The sequence below is a fragment of the Diplotaxodon limnothrissa genome, linkage group LG18, assembly GCF_057381915.1.
Source record: "Diplotaxodon limnothrissa isolate DT_005_m linkage group LG18, D_limnothrissa_male_GT1.1, whole genome shotgun sequence".
Lineage (NCBI taxonomy): Eukaryota > Metazoa > Chordata > Actinopteri > Cichliformes > Cichlidae > Diplotaxodon > Diplotaxodon limnothrissa.
The window spans coordinates 6,177,418-6,195,549 of record NC_140613.1 but is presented as its reverse complement, the minus strand read 5'-3'; the positions used below and the strand labels follow the sequence as shown (position 1 = coordinate 6,195,549).

The 18,132-nt window shown below is 39.3% G+C and overlaps 1 protein-coding gene across 4 annotated transcripts in view; it reads right to left on the bottom strand.

Annotated features, from left to right (window-relative positions):
- Positions 1–1,592: 1,592 nt before the first annotated feature.
- Positions 1,593–18,132, bottom strand: part of LOC146612974 (ATP-dependent 6-phosphofructokinase, platelet type-like) — a 41,259-nt gene continuing 24,719 nt past the window's right edge. For 2 of the 4 annotated variants that reach the window (XM_085378673.1, XM_085378675.1), the window contains exons 11-22: positions 16,764–16,828; positions 16,355–16,424; positions 14,376–14,522; positions 12,267–12,337; positions 10,772–10,859; positions 7,150–7,302; positions 4,964–5,128; positions 3,618–3,679; positions 2,878–2,989; positions 2,463–2,562; positions 2,253–2,358; positions 1,593–1,935 (exon numbers count right to left, since the gene is read on the bottom strand). In XM_085378673.1, the coding sequence (XP_085234799.1) occupies positions 1,779–1,935; positions 2,253–2,358; positions 2,463–2,562; positions 2,878–2,989; positions 3,618–3,679; positions 4,964–5,128; positions 7,150–7,302; positions 10,772–10,859; positions 12,267–12,337; positions 14,376–14,522; positions 16,355–16,424; positions 16,764–16,828 (1,296 nt within the window). In that variant the 3' untranslated portion in view covers positions 1,593–1,778. Of the gene's footprint in view, positions 1,936–2,252; positions 2,359–2,462; positions 2,563–2,877; positions 2,990–3,617; positions 3,680–4,963; positions 5,129–7,149; positions 7,303–9,187; positions 9,341–10,771; positions 10,860–12,266; positions 12,338–14,375; positions 14,523–16,354; positions 16,425–16,763; positions 16,829–18,132 lie in introns of all 4 variants that reach the window. The other 2 variants (XM_085378676.1, XM_085378677.1) reach the window with 2 other exon arrangements.

Sequence of the window (18,132 nt, the reverse complement as noted above, 5' to 3'; positions counted from 1 at the left end):
TGTAGTTACTATGGACTTAATGCATACATATTATTAAAATATGGGCTATAACAGTTGTATTGATGTATAGCAACTTGAAATGCTCCCACAAATGGCACTACAGCATGTACAAAAAAAATAATATAAGCTCTGGCGGACTTGGTTCTATGGTAGGTCTTAAAGGGTTAAATAAATATCGTCAAATAATCGTGATCTCAATTTCAGTGAAAATAATCGTGATTATCATTTTTGCCATAATCGAGCAGCCCTAGTGGCTAGCACTGTTGCCGCACAGCAAGAAGGTTCTGCGTTCAATTTCACCATCAGGCCGGGGTCTTTCTGTGTGGAGTTTGCATGTTCTCCCCGTGTCTGCGTGGGTTCCCTCCGGGTACTCCGGCTTCCTCCCACCGTCCAAAGACATGCAGCTTGTGGGGATAGGTTAATTGGAAAATCCAAATTGCCACTAGGTGTGAATATGAGTGTGAATGGTTGTCTGTCGTTGTGTGTTAGCCCTGCGACAGACTGGCGACCTGTCCAGGGTGTACCCTGTCTCTCGCCCCATGACAGCTGGGATAGGCTCCAGCACCCCCCGCGACCCTGAAAAGGATAAGCGGAAGCGAATGGATGTATGGTCTCGTTCCACAATCAGTGTCCCCATTGTCCTGGTAATTTACTGTTTTTTACAGAATTACTTCCTGCCAGAGTACTTGAACCTAAGTAAATCTCATGGTTCTGCTAGTTACTGCTTTACCAAGATGGCTGCAGATATTTTGAAGCCCCTGTCTAAATGAATGGATAGAAGTTATACTGGTGCCTGTGTGAAGTTACACAACATTACGGTTTAATTTATGACTCAATCCAACAATCAACATCTCAGGCTCCTCCCATCAAACAAATACAAAGAGCCAGCCACATAAAAGTGAGATACAATAACACAAAACAGTTAGAGTTTCAACACAATAAATGCTTTATTACTCTGTGAAAGAACACGTCACACTGCCAGCACATAAATGTTGCGTAGTCTCAGACACTCTCCGTCTCACTGAGGAGCTACAGCAACAGCCAATTGGACCCTACTTACAGATAACCACTACAAGATGCCAGACACAACGCCCAGGGTGGATACAAAAAGCAAAGGCAACAACACAACAAACACACAATTAGCAGGTGACAGGACACACAACCAGCTCGTCCCAAAACCCCCAGAAGAAAAACATCCTTCAAGTTTCAACATTTTATAATCAACCTGGCCAACATGCTGAAAGCATGTGATCCTCGTGAAATATATTCTCTCTGTATAAGCAGCTTTAGGGGGTCGTATTAAATATGGGGCTCAAAGTGCAGTACAAGGTAAAGGTGACAAAAGCCGGATTTCAGCCAAGCTGTGTTTACACAACATTTGCTCAGCTACATATCTTCAAGTAATAAAATTAGATATAGCTACTCTTTAGGAGATAAAATCTAAATACTTATACAGTACATAATGAACAGGGTCCATATATGTGTGTTTACTTATATAATACTTTTAGGGATCTATAAAATAAAATATTAGCGCTGCTAGGAAGTTCACACTACTTAATAAAATCTCAAATCCCATGACCCATAATATAGAATCCCTTCTGAAAAGTGCCGTGACTTTACCATTCAATAGAGCTTTTAAAATAACCTATCTTTTATAATCTACCTTAACGTATTTGCAGTCAGTCAGCAGCTGATCAGTCAGTGAGTGAGTAGCCGTCACTGTTTTGTGAAGCTGTTGTCCTGTTGAAGTGAAGCTCTGCGTGTGGAAGTGAGGCGGTTCAGATGGCCGTTGAGGTGTTGCTGTCTTTGGGTCGGACCCGCGTCACGTGTTCCAGCTGCCCGGAGTCGGACACGTCATAGCTTGTCTTATACTTGGCCAGGATTTTCATTAGAGGACGGAGCTTCAGCCACCACTGCTCCTTAGGGATCCTGTGACTGAAAGTAGAGAATAGACGAATGTTCTCTACACTATTTCTTAACCACAGAGATCTTAAAAGCAAGATTAAAACAAAAAGCCTGGGACCGCTGCTTCAGAGAATTTTAAGGGAATTGGGTCAGAATATTTTCCAGGTTTGTTCTTAATAATCTGGTTCAGATGCATTAGCACTACCTTTTGTTTTTAACTATGTTAAAGATCTGCAAATGGTCCTCTAAAACATTTTTCCTCTCACACAGTAAGTAAGCTCAGCTTGTGAGCTTACTTACTCAGGGTTGTGAGCTGCACTGCTACAGATATTAAACAATCTTCTTACACAAAGTCTGTCTCGTCCCGGAGCTGCGCCACAGGCTGAAAGACCAGAGATCTGCGACGCATCCCCAGCAGGCATGCGGTGTCCTCCGAGTTCGCAAACACTCTCCCTGCAACGAAGAGAAGCATCAGCTTTTGTAACTGAGGCAAAGCAATTTCACACCTAAATGTTCTGCATCCTCGCTGGAATCAAGTGTCACATTTATGTGCTTGCCTCCTTTGTAGGACTCCTTGAGTGTCCGGGTGATCCACTGCATGGCTTTGGCTGCAATTTTGGTACCAAAGTTTCTGTCAAAGGGAGATGGAGCTCCTCCCTGACATGGAAAAAAAGTCATATTTATTCAAAATAAGGGCATTACATATAAAATATCACAAGTCTAGTATCTAAAATAATGTTAAGTGCACTTTTCTGTTACACTATAACTCTTAATTTTGATCACTTACAATCACTAGTTTAGCAACATAACTCTACACAGTAATGTCTGCAATATCTCCCAGATAGACAGGATGGATGGATAAAGGATAGCAGATATTTTGTGGATTTGGCTCCTTGCATCACAGATTGTCATCATTGCTGATAAACATATCAAGCACAGCATCGCGTTCATTCTTTTGTGCACGTGGCCAACCTGCTGCATGTGACCGAGGATGTTCTTCCTGCAGTCGAACACTCCTCGCCCTTCCTCAGAGTAAAGCTGGTAGATGAAATCTGTGGTGAAGTTCTCGTTGCAGTTCTCATTTCTAAAACACAGCACAAGGGCAACAGGCCGGTTAAGGGATCGCTTCACCAAATAACAAGTGCTCCCTTAAAAGAAGATGGTCTAAACAATGCCTGAACCCATTTATCAACTAACAGAGGACACAGAGTCACCAGGCTGCTAAGTCTCCACACACCAGCGTTCATATACCCTTCATCCAGGCTCTGCTTTTCACTGCATGCATGCATAGAGATGCTGTGATGCACCACTATGTTTGAGGGCATCTTAAAATAATGAAATTATGCAGGCACACAATGTCACCTGCACTCGGTTCAAAATACAACGTTTGTCCTATTTCCACAGACCTCGGTCCTGCTGGGAGCAATTTCCAACAGCATGGTGGTGCAGTGGACTAAAATAACCTCAATAGAGGACATGAAATAAAGTGTAAGGTTAATCAAAAATCTTTTATTTGCCAAAATGGTTTTATATACATAATTGAGAAACACTTATTTACAAATAACGCACTGCAGATGACATTTAAAAATAGAGCATTTTGCATTTTTTGTTCATCGCAGATGTACGCACAGGTCCGTACAATAAATCCCACAGGCTTGTGTAAGGTAATGCATCTAAATGTAACTTTAAAGAATGAAGGTGTTTAGCCTCACCTGAGCACCAGTCCCCTCTGGATGCTCGTCTTCATCTTCTCTGTCAGATGCTCCACGTTGGCCTGAAAACACAGAGTCTCTCACATTAAACCTGCAAGAGCAACTCTCACTCTTCAGTCTCTCATTGCAGAGTGAAGAGCTGCAGGTAACATTTACACCACCATGGGGCGCCATATCTTGTCTTTTACCCAGCTGGTGAGCCCAAGAGGGTTAATGCAACAGAAATGCAGGTTTACGACACCACACACATGCGCTTTTTACTGCTTCTCATTGTGATCACTGAAAAAGTGTTTGTTTGTTTTATTACCTATTCATGCATTTTTATGGTTGAAATTCTTTGTGACACGTACTAGTTATAGTTCATATGCAAAGGCAGACTTCTAAAAAACTAAATTGTGCACTGCGCCCAGACTTTTTAAAAAGAAAATTAGTTTGACAAAATTTACAGAGCATAAAGAACTCAACATTGTTAGATTAAAATTAAGTAAAACATACACAGACAAAATAAATAAAAAGACAATTAATATTAAAAGTGTATGTAACAGGAACATTGTAAACAATAATAGTCCTGACGTCTCTAATCTCCCTGACCTGATCTGTGTTGATGAGATCTGTCTGTCATTGAATGACTGATGCAGCTCAGAGGTTATTAATAAGTTGCTTCATGTGCACTGCTATAATCTGGGTCACCTGCACAGCCCTGAAACATCCAGGCAGAGGCACTGATTGACTAACGGAAGCTTCTGCACTGCACTGCGATCAGTCTGCTCCACTACTGCTAAGGATGGAAATGTGCAATGTAGTGAAAGGTATTAGGCTCATTTCCAGCTCTATGTTGCTTATTCTGAACTCTTGATTCATAATCCAGTGCAGGGTTGGCTGGAAGTCTGTGTTAGCCCTGCAACAGAAGAAAGTGGACGGATGCCCTGACTTTTCAAAACAAGCCATTTTTAGCCAACTTTCTTCTAACTGGCTGCCTGTCGTAGACAGAAAGCTTGAACATTACGTGGGTGGGGCTCAGTTGTGTGGCTGAGATGACCATATTAGGAATTTCTGTTCTTATTGACATCATACAGAGCCCAAAAATAAAAAAGCCATGTTAAACGGAGGATTAGGAGCAGTTTGAATCCTGAATGTTTATGCTGTTGCCCTCATAAATGGTGTTACCAATAAAATCCAGTCATGAAACATACAAAAAATAAATTAAATGGAACTCAAAAAGGACTTGACAGGAATCATGGCTATAAGAGTCATCGAGAGAGTAAAAGGTCTTGGTATTTTCTGATGATGAGAGGAGACATGAAAATAAGGCATTTTCTGTTGGATACAGACTTTTTCTCTCTAACCTGAAGGTCACGGATGTCAAATGGCTCCTCGTAGATGTAGACAGTGTCGGCGCCTGCAGCCAGACCACCCACGGTGGCCAGGTAGCCACAGTAGCCCCCCATTGTCTCAATGATGAACACTCGCCGCTTGGTGCCGCTAGCTGACTGTTTGATGCGATCACATGTCTGATTCACACACACATAAAACAGTATACAATCATTAAACAAGAAAAATATGTTCACGCAGAGAGCATGCAAATGCAAAACACACTGTACACACAAGTAGAGCTGACAGGAATATTTTATTTATCCTGATAATATAAGAAGGATTTGTGAGAAAACATCTGAGCTTTTTGATTGTGGGTGAAAACTGGTAAATATGATTTGATTTGATTTGATATACCTTTATTAGTCCCAAAATATGTCATATATGTCATCACTTTGTAAAATAAAATTAAAAAGAAAAGATACCTGCATCAGCTCTACTTTAAAGTACATAAAATAGCTGAGTGTCCTTAGAGATGCACAGATTGACTCAGTAACTCAGTCCAGTCATTTATTTTACAGCCTGTCATACCACACTGAAACTAATTTATCTGATTGTTTAACGTGGCAGTCGACTGGCTGCATGTGGACAGACCAGGGCATGAGGCTAAAAACGTGCTTATTTCTTCAGACATCTTATCATCAGTTTTGTAAGTGGAGGATTTATTAAATGCAAATATTTTCAGGATGTACAGAACATTTGCAGCAAAAGAGTTACTCTGCTGTGATTTTATTTCAGGCCTCGCCCAGTTCAGGTGAAACTAGACGGTATGCAAATGATTATGACACCCCTGATGTAGACGGTCGCGGACTGAGGCTACATCCACACTAGCCCGGACAGATTTGAAAACGGTGTTTTCGTCTGACAACGCTCTGCGTCCACACTAGCGTTTTCAGTCGTTTTCACAGAGTTCTGCGTCCACATTGAAACGGCCGAAAACGCTTACGTCCCAGTACTGTGCATGCGTGAAACGCAAGAAGATTCGACCTGCCTCATTTCTGCCGCTTATGTACTTTTCGGCTCTTTGAAACGTCGAATGTTGAGGAAAAGCACCGAGTTTTTTAAATGGACTAACAATGAGGTGGAGTTGTTGCTGCGAGTAACACAAAAGTACAAAGTTGAAAAAGCAAGTGAGAGTTAAAGAATTTGAAGAAAATCTATCTGGAGCAGGTACAAACTGATATTAATCTTTAAAAATTCAGAGCAAACAAAACAACTGCTGTATAATGCCCTCCGCTATCTTAGTTTACTTGGTCACATGACTGCATCATATGACTAACATGCGTTTTTGCTGTCCATACTGCAACGCCAAAGCACCCTTTCCAAATGTATGCATTTTCGAGAGCGTTTTCAAACCGCTGCGTTTTCCATCAGCGAAAACGCCTTCTCAGTGTGGACGGGAGGCCAAAACGGAGAAAAAACGATGCGCATTAGTGTGGACTTTTAGCCTGAGAGGGTTTTTTTCTTCCCAAGAATAAATAAAGAACAAAGGAGACTGTAAAGAACTGGTAAATTTACCATCAGAGTCAACCTGTGTGTCCCTTTAGTCTAATCAGATGATTTCAGGCTTCCAGATGAGGTGTCCTTTCCTATTTACCTTCTCAAAAACACTCTTATTTTAAAGTCTTGTTAGTTGGCTTCACCCATCTGGTACCAAATGCACAAGAGGCCAGAAATAATCAACACAGTCAGTAAAACACAGGAACAGTCACTGACATGCATCGTACTCACTGACACTCGGGTTTTACTTCTGTTTACTCATTCCTCTCTTAAAGTTTTAGTAGATGAATTGGAGTGCATAGTTCAAATGACTGCACCTTGCAGGACTGGATCCAGTTAACCAAGTCTTTGCTGTACTTTCTTTGCCCTCTTTGCCTTGTTTTTGTACATAATGAATAAATAATAAAGTACATTCTCTACATCCTCCTGGATGGTAACGGAAGATAATAAAATCGTCATATTTCAAATACAACAAACCAATATTAATGCACGAGGCACATAAGCAACATCTGCTGTTGTGCTGATCGAGCGGTCTTTATTTTAGGATTTGTGTGAACAACAACAGTTTTGACACTTTTAAACCCAATTTTTATTAACGGTAACACTTCAGCATATCTGTAGCTCTTAATATCTCCCCTCATCTCGTTTGCTGGGCCCTTACCTCCACAATGGCGTTGAGGGATGTATCAGCTCCAAGACTGAGGTCAGTGCCAGGCACATTGTTACTAATGGTGGCAGGCAATATGCACATCGGGATGCAAAACTCCGCGTAGTCAGCCCGGGCCACATACAGCTGCAGAATGGACTCAAAGGCCTGATGACGGTAGCCGTAATATGGAGTTAGACCACTAGGGGGAAGACTACACATCTAAAAATGCCAGTGTGCCCTTTAGTGGCTGCTTCATGGTGCCCAGTGACTCCCTTGTCTTGTATCCTTCATTATCATGATAGCTAAAGCTGTTTGTTAATCAAATGCCAAGTTGCAATATCCCCGTGGATGGATGGATACTTTATAAAACACCATTGAATGCACTTTTCTGTTTCATACTAGCAGCTTTTTAAAACATAAACAGCCCAGCCCATATTTGTCTGATCTGTCAGGTTTTAATGTTGGAAAGGAGTGTCTGTGATGTAAAGATAAACCCATTACTGCACAGACAATCATCAGCATGAAATCACTAAGGTGTTCCTTCTCATCCTGACAGGAAAAGCTTGTTACCATGAACTTCTGAATAGTTTTAATTTGACATGACATATAATTCTTTAAAGATGGTCTACTATACACTGTACAATATTTACAAACCCCAAATTGTTTGAAATTATAACCTGCTGCAACCTTTAGGGTTAGCATTTTAAAAGGAAGGATACAAGACAAAGAAGTAACTTTAACTCCAATGAGACCATGAATATGCAGCTCTGCGTGTGTGTGCATGTGTGTTTGTGTGTGTGTCCTGTAGTGTGTGCAACTGGCTGGCTCTCTCCAGGAGTTGGGGGGACTTTGGCTTCTCATTGGCTGAGAGTAAATGGAATGAGGAAGAGGGGTTGCATCGTGGTTGACATGTAACGGTGTCGACGCGACGAGGTGAGACTCCAGAGGCAGTCGGGCAACGTTTCCTTTTATGTTCAAGAAGCAAAGAGGACGTTTTTTTTATTTCTATTTGGTTTTTTTGTTTTGTCTGAAGACAAGAAAGGCTTTCTCAGATAAGAACAATAGGAACTACGATGTAGACCACAATCAGTTATGCAGCAAACAAACTTACTTCCCAAACGCAAACAGTGTTCCCGTTAGACTGAACCTTCCTGCTGTCTAGTTATCTGCCTTTTACAAAACACAAAGAAGACCGCATGAACACGCCAGGGTCACGCACCAAGAGCATGCCACAACACACCACTGCATGCCCTAACACTTACCTGGGACCTCTGCTGACCAGCCCGCATCCAGCAGCAAGTGTTTTCTACTGTACTTCATGCTGATTATTAACAGTCTAATGTCTGCATCAGCTAAACTGAGCTGAGTTATTTGGCATAGTATGCGTTGCCTGTCCTAACTGTAAGGTCTTGTTTCTATTATCTTACGGTTGTGTTTATGTGAAAGCAGTAAGCCTGTACTTTCCATTTAGTTCTGCAAAAACACAAGTTTGGTTGTTAAGCGGGAGGCCAGTGTTTACACAAAACATTACAGAGCACTAGCACTGAGTGCTTCTTAAAATGTCTCTGTCATGTGACCTGAGTTTCAGTTAGTGAAACTACGGCACTTCAAAGTGAAAACTTGAAGTTAAAAATCTTACCCAGGCACAGCTGATTTCATTTCAGAGGGAACCAATGAGCAGGTCAGAATTTCAAATATTTGTTTTTTAATCTGGCTTTTTTGTCACTACTCCTAAACTGCCAAAGTTCAATTAATGGCAGCTCTAAGCCCATGCACAAGATTAAGAACCAATTTTTGACAATTTATACTAAATAAGAAACAATAACAATAATATATTTTCAATTTCTGAATTTAAACTAGAAAACAAATGGATCCTGTAAAAAGATCTAAACTGTCTTGACGTGTGAACTAAATCTGACCTACTGCTTGTTAATGCAAGGATGCGAGCTGGCAATCAGCAAATCCCGAACTCTGAGATGTGTTAAGTCTGCATGTGTGTTAAGTCTAGAAACACACACACATACATTCTCTCTAGCCCAGCCACACTTACGTCAGTAATGGCATTCAGAGCAGTGTCTGAACCAATGCTGAGGTCTGAACCGGGTATATTATTGGAGACGGTGGCCGGGACCATAACCATGGGCACACAGAACTCCTCATATTTGTCCCGTGCAGCAGCGAGTTCCAGTAATCCCACGTAGGCCTGCAGTAGTGAGAGCCAGCGTCTTAGTGGTCATTGAGTATGTACACACAAGTGGGGGAAAAGTGAAGAGCTCTCATCCCCAGGACTTTGAAGGTGCAGTGGACAAGAGGACACAGGTGAGTTTTGAGGGAAAAAACATGACAGGAAGAGCTGGGAACTTACTGGAGATAGCAAAGGTGTGTCCAAAATCCATACTACACTCGAGAAGAAGATATTATCTACTATAAAATGGAGTATAGTCCACTAATTGATTCATGGGCTAGCACCAAACGCTGAGCATTGCACAGCTTTGATTTTGTCGAATGGAAATCAAATGTTTCACTTTATTCACCAACTTCTGCAAGATGTTTCATTTCTTCATCAGCTACAGCAGGAGCTAGGTACTACTGTAAAAAAGAATCACTGCATTACTAAAAGTGGCTTAAGATAACATTAACTTTTACTTCTATTGTTATATATTGATTAAAGCTAAAATTTTAGCCAATCATAACTATGATACATGCAAACTAATAATCTGAACATGTTTGCTTTAGGAATCATAAGTTAACTTGTGGTGGGTGTGAAGGAGGAGGCGGCTTTGAGGTGGGAGGGATCTGCTGATGAGAGATGGAGCTCAAGAAATGGAGTATGAAATGAAAATTCAGTGATGGGATGAAGAAACGTCTGTGAGGAATGTACTGTTAGGAGAAGCCAAGGGGAGAGAGCCAGGCCAATCATGACGGGCAGTGAGACACACACAGGAAGTCAATGTTGCAGCTCCTCACATAAAAGGACAAAGACAGAGACAACGTTCATTTTTGGCCAAGCTACCAAAGTCAAAAACCTTTTCTTTTAAATGGCATGGTTGAATTGTTAAAGTTCTTTGTTAAAATAAAAGTTTTATGCTGGTTTCATTTAATCTCTCGATTGGACAAAGAGCTTGAAAAGCATCAAAATACCATAAACATCCATTTCAATGTCATTAAATCTATCTATATACATGCTGGCTTTGCAGCTTGGCCAACAGTTCATACTGACACATGGACAGACAGGGAGAGAGCCTTAAAAATTTAAATATGTCTTCATTATATTTTGAAAAAATATTAATATAGAAAATGTGTTTTGCAAATTTAAAATGTCAAATTGGGTAAATTGGTGAGAAACAAATGGACCAGAAAATGCTGAGCAATACAACACATGGCAATCGTAAAATGCTGGTGGGAGACGGTGCTTGATGATGCTGATACAATAAGGTTAGCCATTTTACATTACACAATAACTCTGCTTTTACAATATCAGTAGCTTTTTTTAATGAAACAATAGCTGAATTTAAGATTTTTTACTCATTGTATTTTTCTAAATGATAAAAAATGGTCAGAGATACAATATTGATAAAATGTGATTACAAACAAAATGCTTTAATTTGCAATAACCAGGAAAGGTTGTACATACCTCAAACCCTCCGACCACAAGCAGAGCATTGATGTTATGAATCCTCATCTGCTCAGCGATCTTATCCAGATGTTTTCCTGGAAGAGTTCTGACACATAAAAAATGATTAGTCATTAAAAAGGCAAAGGGGATAACACTTTATCATGTACATTTAATGTTAAAGCATTTAACCTTCCTCTTGTGTTAGCTTTCTGTTATTATCTTTTATGTTAATGGATAGTTTTGTGTCTTAAATCAACCAAAAAGTTCCCTCAAAACAGTGGTTTATCATTCAAATTGTTTGTAATCTTGTTAGGCTTCCTTATCCATGAAAAGATGGGTTTTAATATTTTTCCTGTGGCCCTCAGGCTCTTTCTTTTTGCAGCACACCTCTCATTTTCATTCCGAAACTATAGCAAATTAAACTCAAGAGATTAAAAAAAACTTGTAGCAATGTAACGTAACATATCTCTGAAATAAATCGGTTTCATTTATTTTTTATGTCAATATTATTAACTATAATAACATTCCTGTGTAATTCTATCAATTCGATGCACAGAATTACACAGCCCGTGATGCTGCTTTTTGCATCCAAGGCTGCCCAGATGTTCATTTACTCTCACCTCTGCCTTTGTGTTGAACATTGATGGAAAGAGCTCCACCCATCTCTCCCAGACATCCCTAATGGGAGCATGCGTGTCAGGTTTGCTCTAGGATCTATCTATCTATCTGTTGTAAAATCTGAGGACTCTTGATATCATTCAAAAGGTCTGAGTGACATTTTTGCCTGGAAAATATGCCTGCCTGTCGATGCTTCCCACATACCATCAGTGGTCTCATTGCTGGATCTGTACACTCCAGCAAGTAGAACACCAGTATAGGCTTCCAGGTATTCCATGTAAATATCATCCTAAATGTAGCCATGGAGTTTTCTTGCTTCAAAGTTTGTCACAGCAACAATGTGTTTCTTTGGTGAAAATGGCAGAAACCCATCAAGTTGTCACTTATTCTTGTCACGCAAACCTGGAACTCACAGAGTCATTTTGATGACATTTGCAGCAGTTGGCCTGCCATGTAAGGCAGGAGGTACTCCAATCCAAGAGATGTTACCACTTTCTTTTTACTCCGGGAAGGAGGCAAAAAGGTGAAGAAGCCCCTAACTTCTCTCTGACAGTGTTAGTGAGCTCACAGTATGTTTACGATTTCAGTTTTGGCTCTAATTATTGTTTTAAGATGTTATATTATAACAGAGTTGAAACCGACTGTAACAATACAATGGTCATAATTTCCACCAGAACATTTTCTAATTTTGTTTTCATGTTTGTTTAAATAGAGGTTCCTGACAAAGTCAGAAAGCCTTGATGCAATAAACAAGTTTAAATGGCACCTTTATGCATAAAAACCTAAAAATGGGTCAGTGCCAACCTTAACCTCGTTTTTAACCTTCCTCATCAAGAGGAAACTTAAAAATGATGTAGGCTTATAATAACAGGTATATAATAAAGCAGCAGATTACCTTTTTGTCCCTAGCAGTGACCCACCCTGGCCAGTCCAACCACCAACATCTCCCCATTTGATCTCCTTAATCTGATAAAAGAGAAAGGCAGCTCATTTGTATCGCAACAAAACAAATTAATGCATGGCAGAAAAGGTTCACAGATCTCACTGGGACTATTACAAAAAGCAATCTACCAGATAAACACTCCCTTGAAAATTATTGTGTCAGTGTCTGAATTATCAAAAACATCAGAGATAGAGTTTCTGCTTTTTAAATGCATCCGCACACAGCACCAGCACAGCATTGAGAGGAACTACAATGTCAAGTACAAGTCAAGAACATCATGATACACCAGCCCCAGCCCACTTCCCATGGAAAGGAAATACGACTGTCCTGATGACAACATCGGAGGCAGCTTACCTAGGATGAGGAGAAAAAAAGGACCAGGCTGTTGCTCAGTGGTTCATATTACTCTCTGTAAGCACATTTTTCATTTCATTTGGATATTAAGATCTTAAAATATTAAGGCTGAGTTGAAAGGCACTGAATCAAAGTTATTTGAAGTCCAGTGTGGAGTTTCTGTAGTCTGTGATGTGTCATGTTGTCAGCAAGTGTTGGTGATGATTGATCCACTGTTTTTACAAAGTACCTGCCCATTGTATCCAAACTATCAAATGATTTGCTGACAATGTTATTACTCAGCTTGACTTTTCAGTGAACTCTTCTGGCTTGAACCCTACAGAGAATCTATCAAAGCAACCTGGGCTTCAAAAACACCTCAGCGTTGCCACCCCCATGCCACACTGACGCAGCAGTTCACGATAAAAGAGCCCCAACCAACCACTGAGAGTACAACCATAGTTTTCAGAATTTAGACATTTCTGTATGTCAATTCTTGCTTTTGATTGAACTTAGGAAATGTTCTAATAATTTGAACTACTGGATTGAAGTCTTGAAATAATTAACATGTAATGAATATAGATGTTTACTTTTTTTTTAATTAAATTATAAACAATAAAGACTTTCATGACATTTGCATTTTTGTAAGATGCACTGTAAAAAAAATTGTAATATAAAACTATTTTACTGTGTATTTTACAGTTTTGTACTGTTCTTCTAGAATATTAAATTCACCTAAATAGACTGTGATTTTACATTTCAAATGTAAATTAACATAAAATCACTGTAAATGTAATAAAACATAATTTTCTTCCTTTTTGAATGTATTTGTCTGTACATATGCATATTTAGATTGTTAAAATACATTCACTAATGCATCATATTTTCACAAATATTTGTTCATTATTTGAAAGATTGAAATGTTCAAATAAATAAAAATCAAATAATTATTATTATTGTTATTTAGGGCGATCGTGGCTCAAGAGTTGGCAGTTTGTCTTGTAATCAGGAGGTTGCTGGTTTGAGCCCCGGCTTGGACACTCTTGGTTGTTGTGTCCTTGGGCAAGACACTTCACCTACCACCTACTGGTGATGGCCAGAGAGGAATTATAAAGTGGAATTGTAAAGTGCTTTGAGGGTCTCATAAAGCACTGCATGAATGCAGTCTGTTATTATTTAAACCAACAATAACTGTATATTTCTGTACATTTAAGTATTATGATTCATTTTGCCACATTCATTGACCTTGTTTATAGGTAATTTCATTGTTTAATCACATTAAATTGTTCCTAATTTAATGTTTAAAGGCACGTGAAAAAGGCAAAATCCCATGTGAAATTAGGGCAACAAACTGTATTGTCATTACTGAAAATAACCGTATTTTCATGGGAAAGTTATTTTCTGTTATTTTCTGATATTATTTTGGCGCCCCAGCTGCCAGACTATTACTGTTTTTTTAGGATTTCTTTTTCAATCACTGTGATACTTAGTGGGGTTATTAGTCAGGGACCCCAGCTTCACTTTTCAACCAATCTAATCCTTCAAAATCAGGATTTTGTCTCATGTCTAATGAAAGGTACAATAGTGTGTCATCAGAATAGAAATTGTAACTTATATTCGGTTTTTCAATAACATACGGTATGAAGAGAAAGCCCAATAACAGATATCCGTGGAACTCTATATTTGTACATAGTTGTCTGAATGACAATTATGTACATTGAATCTCACCTGTCCTTTGTAGAATCCCTCGAAGCCATCGTTTACAGCAAACATTTTGTGGCCTTCGGTGATTCCCACTCTGACAGCAGAACGAACAGCAGCATTCATACCTGCTGCTGGAGCACCGACGTTCATTACTGCCACATTAAAGGAGCTCTGTGGGTGATACACAGCACCAATCACACTCATGTAACACTCAGTACTAACCTTACAGTAGGGGAAGCAGAACCCCATGGTACTGTGATATGTGGTAGCACCCTTAAGCTTTTTCAAATTTTAAACCAAATTCATACTTTAGGCCCAACTCCTATATTTAGTGTACGAACACAGAATATATCTATGAGCAGCTTTTACCGGCAATGCAGTCATGCCATTAATTCCATGGCATGAGGCAAACTGGACAAAAACTGGACTGAAATGGTTCAGTTTGGACGTCATGGAGCCATAATCACGGCTTCATCTGTCATCAGGAGAGACTCTGCCTCACACAGCAGCAGGCAGTGATAGCCTTTCATGCATGAGCCACATGCTGCTAAAAGACGCAGTGAAGTAGTAGCTACTTTGTCATGACAGCCACTGAAAATATCAACAGTCAAATGAATATTTTCCCAAAATTTTTTAGCAGTTTTCTTGCCATTCAGTCTTGAATCATTTGGCCAACTTTAGAGGGGATCTTATTACAAAGTCAAACTCGGGTTCATGTGGTCCACATTGCAAAATGCAATATGGATACACCCAACAACACAGAATGCATTATGCTGTGCTCCAATAATAGACTGAGCCCGTAATGTTCTTGTTTTCAATTGGGTTAATGGCACATATAAATATGACGTGAAGTACCTCAAAACGGACAGGCTTCCAACTCTCTCTCAATAAATGCTTAATACCAAATCTCACACAGTTTGCTTTGTTTTTGAAGTCTAGCAAGCACAAGTGGAATCAAACTACAACGCCCGGTAAGGTCAGACAGAAATGTGTCTGCAGAAACTATACCAGCATCAAAAACTGCCAAGAATCAAACCTTGGTTTTTGAAGCCTTATCAGATTATGTTTACTTTCTGTTTAATCAAATACAATTTCTTCATCATTTTTCAAAGATTGAAAAATCTTTGGCTGCTGCATACAGACAGCACTAAACAGTTGGAGAACATAGGCATGCTGAGATAAAAAAGAAGATTATAAAAAACAAATATTCAACAGATGAAAGCTTTACGTTTAACAACCACTAACCATCTTTGAATAAAACAAAGAGCTTGGAGCCTGTCCAGTTTGAGTTGAGAGTCAGCGAAAACACATCTATAAAGGAGACTACTTCAGAGCGATTTGAAGCAGATCACACCCTCATTGCCATTATCCCTGACAGCAGGGCTGGTCGGAGTCCTGCACTGCAGCGCTAATGCACCTCTTTGCATGTCTACATTTCTAATTCCAAGCATCCAAGCAGAGCCATGAGGAAATAAGCAAAGGCAGACAGAACGACAGGTGAAGAGCACTGACGCTGTCCTTTTGTGGCACCATTTTACAACAACTAAAATAAAGTGGATATTAGTTCTAGACTTGGTAAGAAACTAAAATCCACACATATTTATCTCAGCATTGGGAAGATTATTAGAAGCCAAAGGGAATAAGATGGTCAAACTAACTGCAAAGCAGCTCCTTGTATGACCTACACCTGCAGAAGCTTCAGACGCTGATCAAAAGCCTGCTCAGCTGCCCCATTTTCACTCATCACATACATCAATCTGCTCTTCATCCCCCGCCTCCTCCTCTCCCTCAGGATGGACAGTTATAGAAAGACAGACTGTGTTAGTGTCACAAAAAGACTGCAGCACCCACAATACACCTGACCAGGAAATACCTTATGCTAATGTACAATTCTCAGAGCAGCTGGTGGAAAGACACATTTGGAGAATAAACATGGTAATTATTATTTTACTGGTTTAATTAAATTATTTTAGCTGTTAATATTTGAGAGTGATAATACTTACATTTGGAAGTTCAGAATCTGCCTTCCGAAATGAGAGGAGTCGGTAAGTGCTCAGATTGTTTTCGAAGCTCCTGCAGATGGAAAAAAAGTTAAACAATGTGGAAAATCCAATATGAATTCTGGTCTGTAAATGCAGCAGGGCAAACATTTAGAGTAATTAAGAGATCAATGTTAACACAGATAAGCAGGAAGTGGGATGCTGTCAAACCGCAAAACGTACTATACACAACTTCTGTGCTGTGTATAGTGTCAGACATCATGTGCAACATTCGAACCAGTGCTCCTGGCATGAGCAACATTTAAGCACTTTATGTATTTTTTAATCTTCCAATATGTCGATTGGTTATATATAAACATAACAAATCCTACAGGTGTTTAATCATGTCAGCGTAGTGGAATTTTACAAATACCTGCCACGCAGTCTGACCGCCTCATCAAATTTCTTCTCATCCATGGCCTTCTGTACTTCTTGAGTCTGATGACAAAAAAAACAGGGCATTTTTTTCTGGTGAGGCAGTGCTGCCTGCTAACTGTATTGCATGTAAATAGTGTCTGGAGTTATGGGAAACTCAAAGCACCTGTGATCCAAGCACTATAGTTGCTCCAGTCTCACGGCATGAAAGCCAGTCCATATTTTATCTCTTCTTGAATACCAGCTACATCCCTTTAGTACGTTTATTTTAAGACCTCTTTCTTTGCAAGAATAAAAATGTAAAAAATCAATGAATAAACAATTTTGTCAACTATATAGTTTTTGAGGCAAACGTAATAGCAACCTTTGTTGCTTAAAGAGACTCTCAAGCTTTTGTAGTTATTTTAGGTCATTTTTAAAATTAATCTTCACATCTTTATTTTTTTTTCCAGGAATCAAGTTCATATTTTTCTTTTGAATAAAAATTAATCTTTCACTGTTTGATTTGTAAACTGCTTTGTTTCTTCTGTGGAGCTTCACAGTGTGCAACCCAGCAATTCACCCAGAAAATAAATGTTTTCAAATTATTTTATATCTTCTTGCATTAAGCTGGTAAATGCTAAATGTCAAGGTTTGTTGAGGTTTGTGAAGACATTTCACCTTTCATCCAAGAGACTTTTTCAGTTCTGAAACAACTGGTAGAGAGACTTAGGTAACAAACCCCTACTGGGGGCTGTCCCTTTTGAGGAGAACCTGACGGTTGTAGACCCATTATTGTTCATGTGGGTTGTTACATAATCTGCAGTATAGAATAATAGAGCCAAGGTGTGAAAAAGGTGAGGCCCAATTTCCTTAAATAGGTAAAACCTCTGTAAGACCCTGCCCCACCCCCACCATCATGTGAACTATTGTGGTACCTTGAGGTGGGAGTGGGGGTTGAAATTACCTCTGTGCCAGGTGTTTTATAACTGAAGTAGAAAAATGTGTTTACATTTTCACAAACCTGAAGAGATCATTTATCTTCTTATTCAAACTCTCCAGACTACCATTGACTGAGAACATACACAGGCCTGTTTAATCTCTTAATTTTATCTGCTTTGTTAATGTTGTAGGCTGACTGTGGATTCTATCAGATTAGTTGTCTTTATTTAAGTTTTTTGTTTTTTATGATGGACTGTCTGACTGAATAACATATTGTGAGATAAAGAAGAACTCACAGAAAAGTGACTAGCCAGAAATTTGATACAGCTCTTTAATGTTTTACATTTTACAAAGCGGTAAAAAAAGTCTAATATATCATTGTTTCATGTTCCGTTTTAGAATTGGATTTTATTCCAATTTCTCTATTATAAAATTTAATGTTGTTT